General features: G+C 40.9%; 1 protein-coding gene across 1 annotated transcript in view; it reads left to right on the top strand.

Annotated features, from left to right (window-relative positions):
• PTPN14 (protein tyrosine phosphatase non-receptor type 14) overlaps positions 1-9,528 on the top strand; it is a 163,255-nt gene extending 153,727 nt beyond the window's left edge. The window contains exon 19 of the mRNA XM_089684817.1: positions 3,092-9,528. Within this exon, the coding sequence (XP_089540943.1) occupies positions 3,092-3,220 (129 nt within the window). The 3' untranslated portion in view covers positions 3,221-9,528. The remainder of the gene's footprint in view (positions 1-3,091) is intronic.
• Positions 9,529-12,266: the final 2,738 nt, after the last annotated feature.

Raw genomic sequence — 12,266 nt, forward strand, 5'->3', positions numbered from 1 at the left:
CTTCGTTTTATCCGTCCAAAGAATACTTTTCCAGAACTGGTCTGGCTTTTTTAGATGTTTTTTTGGCAAAGTCTAATCTGGCTTTTCTATTCTTCAGGCTTATGAATGGTTTACACCTTGTGGTGAACCCTCTATATTTGCTCTCGTGAAGTCTTCTCTTAATTGTAGACTGACAATGATACGCCCACCTCCTGGAGAGTGTCCTTCACTTGTCTGGATGTTGTGAATGGGTTTTACTTTACCATAGAGAGGATCCTGCGATCATCCACCCCTGTTGACTTCTGTGGACTTCCATGCCTTTTTATGTTGCTGAGCTCACCATTGCGTTCTTCTTTCCTCAGAATGTACCAAACTGTTGATTTGGCCACTCCTAATGTTGCTGCTATCTCTCTGATGGATTTGTTTAGTTTTTGAAGCCTTACAATGGCCTGTTTCACTTGCATGGACAGCTCCTTTGAACACATGATGTAGGTTCACAGCAGTAGATTCCAAATGCAAATACCACACTTAGAATCAACTCCAGACCTTTTACCTGCTTAATTGATGAGGAAATAACAAAGGAGTAGCCCACACCTGGCCATGAAACAGCTTTTGATTCAATTGTCCATACTTTTGGTCCCCTGAAAAAGGGGGGATGGCTACTCTTTAAGAGTTGAAATTCCTAAACCCTTCCTCCAATTTGGATGTACATGCCCTCAAATTAAACCTGAGAGTGTGCACTCTCAGCCCATATCCATTATATAACTATAGCTTGAATATGTTTTGGTAAATACCTAAATAAAACTAACATTTTTCCAAATGTGTCCAAATATATATGGACCTAACTGTATATGCTATCCCTGTTGGATCCCTGTGGAAGGTCACTATAGTAATCCCCACTGGTTGCTGCTATACTCTGGGTCCTGTTCCGAGGGGATGCCCTGTTGCACAGTAAACACGGGGCGGTCAATTACTTGGCAAGAGCACCATTCATAGAATGCCTTGTATTTTTTTCAAAGAACACAAGGCCTTCTTTGATTGGACAAGGTGGCAAGGCATGGCAGTGACTTTACAAATGTCACCTTGTCCAATCACAGAACATTTTGCATTCATTGAGAAAAATGCAAGGCTTTTTGTGAGGATGCCTCTGCTGAGCGAGCAACCCCCTCTATTCACTTTGTAGCAGCATAGCTGCTTGGCAAGGGACCCAGAAGATAGTGGTGATCATTGTAGTAGCAGTGACTACTATAGTGATTGTCGCCTTCCACAGGGATCCCACAGGTATGGGGGGTATACATACCTATATTGGTTCGAGCTAACCAGTGTGACTATGCAAAGAACAAAAAAGCCATACTAGGAATTCAGCTTTCAAGCCCCTCTACAGCACTTTGCTCTACAGTGAGGAACAGAAGTATTTGAACCCCCTGAGATTTTGCAAGTTCCCCCACTTAGAAATCATGGAGGGGTCTGAAATTCACATTGTAGGTGCATTCCCACTCTGAAAGACAGAATTAAAAAATAAATTCAGGAAATCACATTGTATGATTTTTAAAGAATGTATTTGCCTTGTACTGCTGAACATAAGTATTTGAACACCTGAGAAAATCATTGTTAATATTTGGTACAGAAGCCTTTGTTTGCAATTACAGGGGTCAAACGTTTCCTGTAGTTCCTGACCAGGTTTGCACTGCAACAGGGATTTTGGCCCACTCCTCCACACAGATCTCCTCTAGATCTGTCAGGTTTCGGGGCTGTCGCTGAGCAACACGGAGTTTCAGCTCCCTCCAAAGATGTTCTATTGGATTTAGGTCTGGAGACTGGCTAGGCCACTCCAGAACCTTGATATGCTTCTTACGGAGCCACTCCTTGGTTATCCTGGCTGTGTGCTTCGGGTCGTCATGTTGGAAGACCCAGCCACGACCCATCTTCAATGCTCTGACTGAGGGAAGGAGGTTGTTGCTCAAAATCTCACAATAAACGGCCCCATTCATCCTCTCCTTAATACAGTGCAGTCGTCCTGTCCCCTTCGCAGAAAAGCACCCCCAAAGCATGATGGTACTACCCCCATGCTTCACAGTAGGGATTGGTGTTCTTGGGATGCAACTCATCCTTCTTTTTCCTCCAAACACGACGAGTGAAGTTTAGACCAAAAAGTTCTACTTTGGTCTCATCTGGCCACATGACTTTCTCCCATGCCTCCTCTGGATCATCCAGATGGTCAATGGCAAACTTCAGACGGGCCAGGACATGTGATGACTTGAGCAGGGGAACCTTCTACCGTAGTGTTCTACCGACAGTGACCTTTGAAACTGTGGTCCCAGCTCTCTTCATGTCATTGACCAGCTCCTCTCTTGTAGTTCTGGGCTGATTCCTCACCTTTCTTATCATCAGTGATACCCCACGAGGTGAGATCTTGCATGGAGCCCCAGTCTGAGGGAGACTGACAGTTGTCTTTAGCCTCTTCCATTTTCGAACAATTGCTCCAACAGTTGATCTATTTTTACCAAGCTGCTTGGCAATTGCCCCGTATACCTTTCAAGCCTTGTGGAGGTCCACAATTTTGTCTCTGGTGTCTTTTGACAGCTCTTTGGTCTTGCCCATGGTAGTAGTTGGCGTCTGACTGTGGGGTGGACAGGTGTCTTTAAAGAGCTCAGACAGGTGCTACTAAGTTAGATTAATGAGTGGAGTAGAGGTGGACTTTTTAAAGGCACAGTAACAGGTCTTTGAGAGCCAGAATTCTTGCTGTTTCTTAGGTGTTCAAATACTTTTGTTCAGCAGTGCAAGACAAATAAATTCTTTAAAAATCATACAATGTGATTTCCTGAATTTTTTTTCTTATTCTGTCTCTGAGTGGGAATGCACCTACAATGTGAATTTCAGACCCCTCCATGATTTCTAAGTGGGAGAACTTGCAAAATCGCAGGGTGTTCAAATACTTCTGTTCCTCACTGTATGCCTAGATGCTGCAGCTAACAGTTCTGATTGTCACACCCACAGTAAATTTTGTATTGCATTGTCATGTTAATCCTGATGCAGACCGTAAACCAAGTTAGGGTTTTTCTAATGGATCCCTGTGTCTGACTGCCCTGTATATTTTTTTCCCCTCCAACAGAAAATTGAGATTCCAGTGATGCTAAATTATCTCCGAGAACAAAGAATGTTCATGATCCAGACCATCGCGCAGTACAAATTTGTCTATCAAGTGCTTATCCAGTTCCTTGAGAGCTCAAGACTCATTTAAACATAACTCATTTTTTTTTTTAATCCTGAAAATGTCTTGGAGAAGTCCCAGGTGGAAACATCCTTCCAAGAGTTGGACCTTTCATGCAGAAGGCAACTTTTTAATTTTTTTATGTTTCTTTTTTTTTAATAAGTTATTTTTCTGTATTTATGTAAAAATGGTGAAAAGTACACTGAACCACACTTTATGCTGTAAAATGCTGCCTTGTTTTTTGAGCGTTTAACTAGAAATTCTTACTTTTATATCTTAAAGCAATAAAATATATTAAAAAAACACTGATAAGCAGGATGGGGATAGCGAAAAATACATTCTTCTTTGTATTTTAGAATTGTATCTGTTTTAATACTTTGTTTATATTTGGGGTATAGATTGTGTTTTTAGACATAAGGATCAACCTATTAAACAATATATATATATATAAAAGGCACCTTATTTAGAACAGTCATCATAGTTCATTTGCATAGCATATGCTGTTCATGTAGAAAAGTGAGTATTGGTAATAAGGTGAACCTTTAAACATCCAATCAGGTGCTAGGGATGTTAAAATGAAAACCAGGATGTACTAATCGTACAGTACAGGACACAGGCTGGATGTTCAAAGACCCTGGGTTATAGGCTGCTACCTTCAGGTGATTGGACACTGGCAAAGCTTTTGAAGACACGCCCCTTGGGCATCCCCCTATTTTCCTACACCACTCCTTGCGTTTTTGGCTAGTGTCTTTTAGTTGATGGACCTCTTCTCTCTTACCACTCTAACTAGTTCATGATTTTCTTTGGATTCTTCAATCCCCTTTTCACTGTCTTCTAATACAACAATAGAAGCTGTTCTTCCAGATCAATGCACTTTCGGTAAAACTTTGGAAGCCGTACCTGGACACCACGCCAGGGAAGGAAGGTCTGTAATGTGGCTTTGGGCACTGGATTCTACTTGGGCACTCACCACACCATGGTGCAATATGTGTAGTTAGCCACAGGGTGCTATAAAGGGCCACGGTCTATCCTGAAGACCCCAGTTGGATGTATGCCCACCATGATAGGTTTTTGATAGCATATGTTTGGGTATTCAGAGGTTCACCTTATTTACTAATACTTACTTTGCTATGTGAACAGACTTTACTCCTTCAATAAGTCAACCCCATTGAGTCATAATGCCCAGGATGTGGTTTATAGAACTTATGGAGTCTGACAACTTATATGTATTTTTGGATTACGTATATAGTTCATCAAGCCAAAAACAAACTTCGTACTGTACAGGTAGCCACTGCAGTGGCACTATCTATAAAACAAGATATTTCAACATACACCAGAGTGCCATCATACCTCAAGTTGGGCGATTGCTGTGGTGGGGTCCTGGACAGGGTAACTAACCAGTTCAAGATTAAAGCTCAATTTATTTCAAGGGCATCAAAGCAAAAGGTGTGCAAACTCTTAGGGCTCGTTCACACTTTGCACGGTGCCTTGCGCTTTTCTGCAGTGGATAAACGCAGCTCACTGGTAATACATTAAAAAAAGCAATTGATTTCTTTGTGCCCCATTCACACCACAATGCTGGCGAGACATGGTGCCATCCAGTGTGCTGTGAAAAATTGCAGATATGCTGCATTTTTCCACAGCACACCTGATGGCACCAAGTCATTGCACCGCAGCACAACACACCATGCTGTTGTGTGCAGAAATGAAGTGTCAAAAAAAGTAAACCGTGTGATATATTACACCACTCCTTGCCTGAGCACACATTGACAGCTGCCCACACAGTAAAATGCTACATTTTACTGTGCAGACAAAAGTGAACTAGCCTTTACAGATTGTTTTCTTTAGAAAGCAGCCACAGCCTGAGTAGAAGAGCCTAACCCCTGCCAGTGTGCTGTAGAACAGGGCCCTTGCTCTCTGTAGGGAACCAGCAGTCTCTCTTCACACATACACTCACAAACTTCCCTCCAGCCTGCTTTTTAGCAAACAAGGACAGGCTTTTTTTACTTGGGCAGTGGCTACTCTCTAAGGGAAACAAACTGTAAGATGGGTGCTAAACCTGTGGCCCTCGAAGCCCTTTGATGTGGCCTTGAACTGTATTCTGAATGCAGGGGTTTTGGTGCACTTTCAGAACGTGCACCACATTCCCAAGATATAATAGAAGTCTACGGTAGTGTCGCAGGAAAGCCACAAGCGCACTGTGCTGCACCCACGGAGCGGGTAAACTGAAGCGCATCAGTGTGAAAGCAGCCTTATAGGGGGCTCATGGCAGTAAGGACTTGTTTACATTTGCAGTTTTGGGGGGGGGCAGGTGGTTTTTCCCATACCCCCCCCCCCCCCAAATCACTGGTGTAGCACCAGGGGTCACTATTCTCCAGGAGGCCCGTGCGACCTCCCTGTTACATTCTGTTTTACACTTGGACAGGAGGGGCAACAGGAACCAATGCTCTCCATTTTCTTCCAGCAACTACTGACATCCGGCTTCTCCTCCTCTCCCTCCCGCCGGCAATCAGCAGCTGCAGGAGGAAAATGTTCATTATGCTATTCTAAATAAAAAATGTGAAATTCTGAACCATTTTGTTTTTTTTGTAACCCATGACCGGATACCAAATCACTTAAGTGGCTCTTGCGCTTCAAAAGGTGGAGCACCCCTGCTTTAATGCACCTGAAATGGATTTAATTGATTCCAAAAGTAAGTTCATTTGGGCTTTAACCCCATGCCACCTCTTCCAAACCTGAGAAATATTTTGGGCAAAGTTTCTCTTTAATTCTGTACATAGTATTTATTGTTCCTCTGACTCTTGTGTAGGCTCTTGCAGTATCCGTTCTCTGTACTCTGAGAAGGTATCAACTGCTTGTCTCAGAGAGGAATGTACACCGTATCTATGTAAAAGCACATAGCTGGGATTCCAGGTCCGCACTGTGCTACTAGAGAGTGTTTTTGGCTTTTTTGGATAGGGGATTGCAGCAATGTGGTGATGTAAAATAGATCTATTCAGATAAACCTTTTGCTGGACACTTTTCAGTGCGTTTCCCATAAATATGTTTTTCTTTTTCTGTAAAGATTATTTATTACAAAAGTTGGACCATGTAATTGCCATCTTCATGTGTTTTAGGCAATTCTAAAAAAAAAAAAAAATAAAAAAAAAAAAATAAATACCTGTATGATGCAGCTGTAGGCCCCGTTCACACCTGTGCATTTTAGGTGCGGTGTGTTAAGGAAAAAAGAAGTCCTGCATGCTGCATCTTTGCTGTGCTTTCATCAAAACGCACATTCTACAGAGTTGAATGGTAATGCCCCTAAAATGCATGTAAATGGCACTGCACAGACGTGAACTGGCCCTCAGTCCCATTTCTGACACCTCTATTGTCAAAAGGTGATGGTACCAGTCCTTTCTGGATTTGGGTTTTCATTCTGTCACTCACCCTAAGGATCTCATGTATGTCTGTTATAGTGCTGGGCGGGTGACCTGAATGAACTGACATGCTATGGCTGCCCCTGCTTCCTGACAGCTTGGATAGTTGGCACGCAGGGAAAAAAAAAAAAATCTGGTAGTTTTGATATGTCTTCTCCACTCAATCAATCGTGCCCATGGCTTGGGTGGGAGAGACTATTATAGATTAAAGGGAAACTATAGTCATTTTATGATATACAGTATGTGAATGTGGTCAGCGTCATGTACGGAATCTTACCAATAAGTGCTAATGCTGGGGAAAATGTTTTTGTGTAGAAATTCTAAACCTAATGTGTACATAGAGGCAGCCATCTTTGCTCATATTATATATTTAGGCTGTTTCCTACTTCACCCTAATCCACAGTGACTGTGCTTTGCTGCTTCTCTCTATCTGTGATTGTCTGACACCCAACAGTCAAACAGCAAGGCTGCCATTGCTCAACTCTCCTGAAAATACAAGTTGCCTGTTTGTCATGTCTAATCAATAGTATAGGAAAAAGAAAACCACGCACAATTGTGCAATAATACAATAAGCAGCAAACATGTCTAATCTCTGCTGTACTGTGCCACGAACCCGGAACACCCAGACAGGGACTAATGACCTCACAACCTTCCTGATCTACACACTTTCTGGGTTTGGTAGAATCAGTGTCTGTATTTCACCCAGGCAACTGCCATTTTCAAAAAGAAGTCCGCAATGGCAGCCCACCTGCATTTCTCAGACTCACTTCAAGCCAGACCAAGGATTGTACATTTTTGGATTCAGACTTTGGGGAGATTAAAGCAGAACTGCACTGCATCTGAGCACCACAAACCAAAAATGCTATTTAATACATTTTTAATATTCAGAGCAAACTCCCCAATCCAGCCGTGTCTCTTTATTTTGCTGAGAAATCACTTTGAAAAACACCCCCCCTAGCAATTATGGCCGTGGCAGATGATTCATGTTGCATTTCCTTCTTGGAATCATTCTACCCTTAACCCACACATGCAGACTTTCTGTTCTTAGCTGAGAAGGGCCCTCCTCCCCTCCTGAAGACTCCTGGGATGTATGACATTCCAGGAGCAGATGATTCATGTTGCATTTCCTTCTTGGAATCCATCTACCCTTAGCCCAGGCATGCAGACTTTCTGTTCTTAGCTGAGAAGGGCCCTCCTCCTCTCCTGAAGACTCCTGGGATGTATGACATTCCAGGAGCAGATGATTCATGTTGCATTTCTTTCTTGGAATCCATCTACCCTTAGCCCTGGTATGCAGACTTTTTGTTCTTAGCTGAGAAGGGCCCTCCTGAAGAATCCTGGGATGTATGACACTCCAGGAGCAGATGATTCTTGTTGCATTTCCTTCTTGGAATCCATCTACCCTTAGCCCAGGCATGCAGACTTTCTGTTCTTAGCTGAGAAGGGCCCTCTTCCCCTCCTGGGATGTATGACATAATTTGGCATGGAAACCAGGAAGTAACTGAAGGTTTGTGGGGGTTTTTTTAAAGTTAAAAACAAATATGATATACTCTCCTGTCTATTTACTAATGCTAGCAGCATAAGAATTAAAAATAATCCATATTGATTGAGAGGGTGAAGTTCTGTTTTAAGTACATGGAAAAACCCCACATAGCCACAGAGGGAATATACAAATGCCATGAATATGGCTGGTTTCAAAGTCAGAGATACAAGAGGTCATTCCACCTAGTGACTATGAAAAACTATGACATGCATCAAAAATTACTTTTAGCCTAATGATGCAATATGAACTCAAAATGTGTAGTTGGAAAGACACTATAGTTTACCTTCAGAAGACCTCTGCCACCAATATATTATATTATATTATATATATATATATATATATATATATATATATATATATAAAATTCAGGGTTTTTTTTATTTTGTATGCCTTATTATTTATTTGTCTCCACATTTATGTGCAGACCAAGCTGTCCAGCGTTTGGGACACACTATAACATCACCTTTTATTAACCAATTTAAAAAAAAAAAAAAAAAAAAGCATCTGCTCCAGTTCCCCTGGTGCGATAGATTGTCCGCCTGCCAATGGCACACTTGCTGGTCTGCATGTTAATGTGGATAAAAATATAAAAACGTGTGGAAAATTGGGGGAAAAAAAAAATATAAACATAAAATTGTATGTATTGGCCACATAGTTATCAGAATACATTTTTTTTTTGCAGTTGTGTTATTTTAAAGAACATCCAGTAGGACCAAAGGAATAAGCAGTACAAAGCTCCAGAGAACAATACAAATGGTTCCATAGTGTGCAGAGAATCATAAATCTTATTTATTACAAATCCATTACAATATGCTAGATATGTACAAGGTGGAATCATCCTTTAAAATAGGTGTGTAGGTGGCACTCTTTACCCCCCCAATTCTAGGTTTGTTGATAAAAGTGGAGTTTTTCCTTTAACAGTAATAGTTGATTGCAGTCTACAGTCACTCAATATCTCCGCTCTTTTGTTGGCAGCGGCCACAAATCAACATGTATTATGCATTCCTTCTGTAAACTATGAAATAAAAATGTATTTGAACTTTTTAACCTATTGTTTAAGCTATGCCATTGTTTCCTTTTAGCTGGCTGCCCAGAACATAGCCTCTAGAACACTGCCATATTATACTATGCATTCTTATTCTTATGTACTATTATGGATATCAGAAGTTTCTAGTTAAATAAGGGGTTAACTACTTCAGAACAGTATTTTTTGCACTTGGCCATTTTCTATGATTCTGTATATGTGCTTGGTTAGATGATGTATTATATTCTGGCTCCTGTATATTGGCTTTTTCTATGTTCAGTTATTGGACTCGATGTTGTGCCTTTAATAAGATGTAACAAAGTGTTTATATAAAACTGACATTTTTGTACCAAAATATTATGCTGTGTGTGTATTTCAATTCTTAAAGGATACCAATACTTAAAAAAAAAAAAAAAAAAAATGACCCCTCACCCTCCCTATTAAAATGATTTATCATATGTTTATTTTTAAAGAGTGTGGGGTTTTTGGGGTGTATAGAGTAGGAGTCTCCAGACTTTTTTTTTTTTAAAGGGACAATTTATTGTCCTTCAGTCTTTAGGGGGGGCTAGACTGTGGCCAGTGGGAATATAACATTTCTTTGCATAAATGGAAGTAAAGAATGCTTCAAGCTTGGTGACCAGTGGGAGTAAAACAATTAGATAGCAATAACTGGGCACTATTCCTCCTGCTTTTGACAATAAGTGCTATTAGTTGAAGAAATGGTGCCCCATCATTTGTATTAATTGGAGGAATGGTGCCCCATCATTTGTATTAATTGGAGGAATGGTGCCCCATCATTTGTATTAGTTGGAGGAATGGTGCCCCATCATTTGTATTAGTTGGAGGAATAGTGCCCCATCATTGGAAGAATGGTGCTCTCCTTAGGAGGGATAATGCCCCATCGTTGGTGTCCGTAGGACAAATAATGCCTCAAAACCGATTCTGCACGTTGCACCGCATTTTGCAGACCAATTTCAGGGTGTCGTTATCTTAACATACACACCCGCAGCGGTTCGCATGAATGGGGTATGATTGTGATGCGGTTTGGAATTTGCACAGAAACTGCTGCAAATTCCGCACTGCATCAGTGTGAATCCAGGCTAAAACAGAATTAAACCCTCCTATCCTTTACAGTCAAAGAAGCTGCCATCTTAGCCTCTGTTTGATCTGCTGTTGCCCTGTGCTGCACGTGACACCAGCCATTCGATGGCTTGGCAGTGCAACTGGGAGCACAAGCAACTGTGAAAGTCATAATTCACAGCATACCATGATTGTTTTGGTTCTGCATTAATGTCAGATTCCAAAAACCAGCATTGCATTTAGTCCAAATCCCCTGATTTAGGTCTCAAGCACACTGGACATAAAAATGCTGCTTATTCTGGCTTTTGTTTTTTTCCCTTCAGCCTGTAGAAGCAACTCTGTCTGTAGCCTATTTTTCCCCATACACATTTGGGCACTTACAGCCATAATTGCAGAGGAACATTTTTAGGGTGGAAAAAAAAAGTGCGTTTGACAGCTTTAGGGCACAAAATATGCTTGACATACATAAACACAGCCTGTAGGAGCATTTGCCGTTTTGAAGTGTACATTGACCATACTGAAAAATAAGCAGAGGGAAATGTTTTGGGGACAAAAATGCTTAGAAAAGCAAAATGCCCATAAACTCTTGTGGCATACGAACCACTCTGAGCATTTAGAATTCTTTTTCTCCCAGAGGTTCTGGCATTTTTTTAAGCTGCATGGACCCTTAATGTTGAAATTTCAGGGAAAGAACCCCTCTCAAGTCCACTCACCCCTAGTCAGATCAGATGATCATATTATTCCCAAAGGGAGCTGGGTTTGTGTGTTTTGGCCACATGTGGCTTTTCCTTCATAGGGGATGATAAACCTACATTAAGATGGGCTCCTTATGTTCTGGACTGCTGACTCTGAACAAAAAGTGAACCACCTACCCTAAGCAAATGGGGGTAAGAGGCCAGCTGGGGCCAAGCTCAGTAAAAGTTCAGTTATCCTGTAAACTTATTCTTAGGGTGTGGAATTATTTTCAGATTTCTATTAAATTTAGTGTAAATATGTGAAGATTGTTGGCCACATTTTTAATAAATATTGAATTTCTCTAGAACAAGCTTTTTTTTTATTAATTTGTCAATTGCCTAGTTAAACCTGGAAATGTGAGTTATGATTGAGCTACTACAAGAATCTAAACGTCTCTCCTCCATGTAGGGACAAAGGAAGACTTAAAAAGTTTAGGAATATACTGCCACCAACAGAAAGATCAGACACGGGAAAACAAACTGTAGGCCAGCCCAAGATATAACCTCTCCTACTATTAGTCCTCATGCACACTGGACATTTTTACAGCGGCTGTTTTTGGCTTTTGACATTTTTTTTCTACAGCCAGTACACTCCCCAGCATGTTATCCTATGTGTCCGTGCACACATAGACTGTAATCAACTTTTTTTGGCTGGACCAAAACCCCAGGACTAGTGGGTTTCTAGAATTTTTTTCAGCTGTAAAAACACTCTAATGCTGAAAAATGCAGTAAAAACACCACAAACCGGTGATTTTGGATTTTTTTTTTTTTTCTCTTAAACCAAAAACGCTCAGTGTGCATGGAGCCTTGGCATACAACAAAAAAAGAACGTGAAAAGAGATTCACAGAAAAGCGGTTACATAATGGACAGAAAGCGATACTCAAAGTAATTAAAAAAAATGATGGGCAGATAATGTACGTTTAGCAATACATCTTATTTATAAGCCCCTTATTTTTCTGATTTAACTAGCTTTCACATACGCCTCAATTTTTTTTTTTTAATGATATTTCTAGTGTCCTGGGAAGATAGAGGTCTTTTCTTCAGCTCTTTTGTTGATAAATTTTGATTGAATAAAAAAAGTAATATTCACAACAACTACTGGAGGTTTTATCTGTCTCGTAGCTCTCTGGCATGGATGTCCTCAGCCTGGCTTTTGGTCTATGGGCTGGTTCTCACCAGGATCACACAGAGTGTGCACCACATTCTCACGCACTTCTTATTTTGCAGCCAATTTATTTGAATGGGCTGTAAATTGCCCTAGAACTCAGAAAAAGTAGT

This window comes from Staurois parvus, unplaced genomic scaffold, assembly GCF_062004578.1.
Source record: "Staurois parvus isolate SC_StPar_1 unplaced genomic scaffold, SC_StPar_1.0 ptg000357l, whole genome shotgun sequence".
In the NCBI taxonomy this organism is placed as follows: domain Eukaryota; kingdom Metazoa; phylum Chordata; class Amphibia; order Anura; family Ranidae; genus Staurois; species Staurois parvus.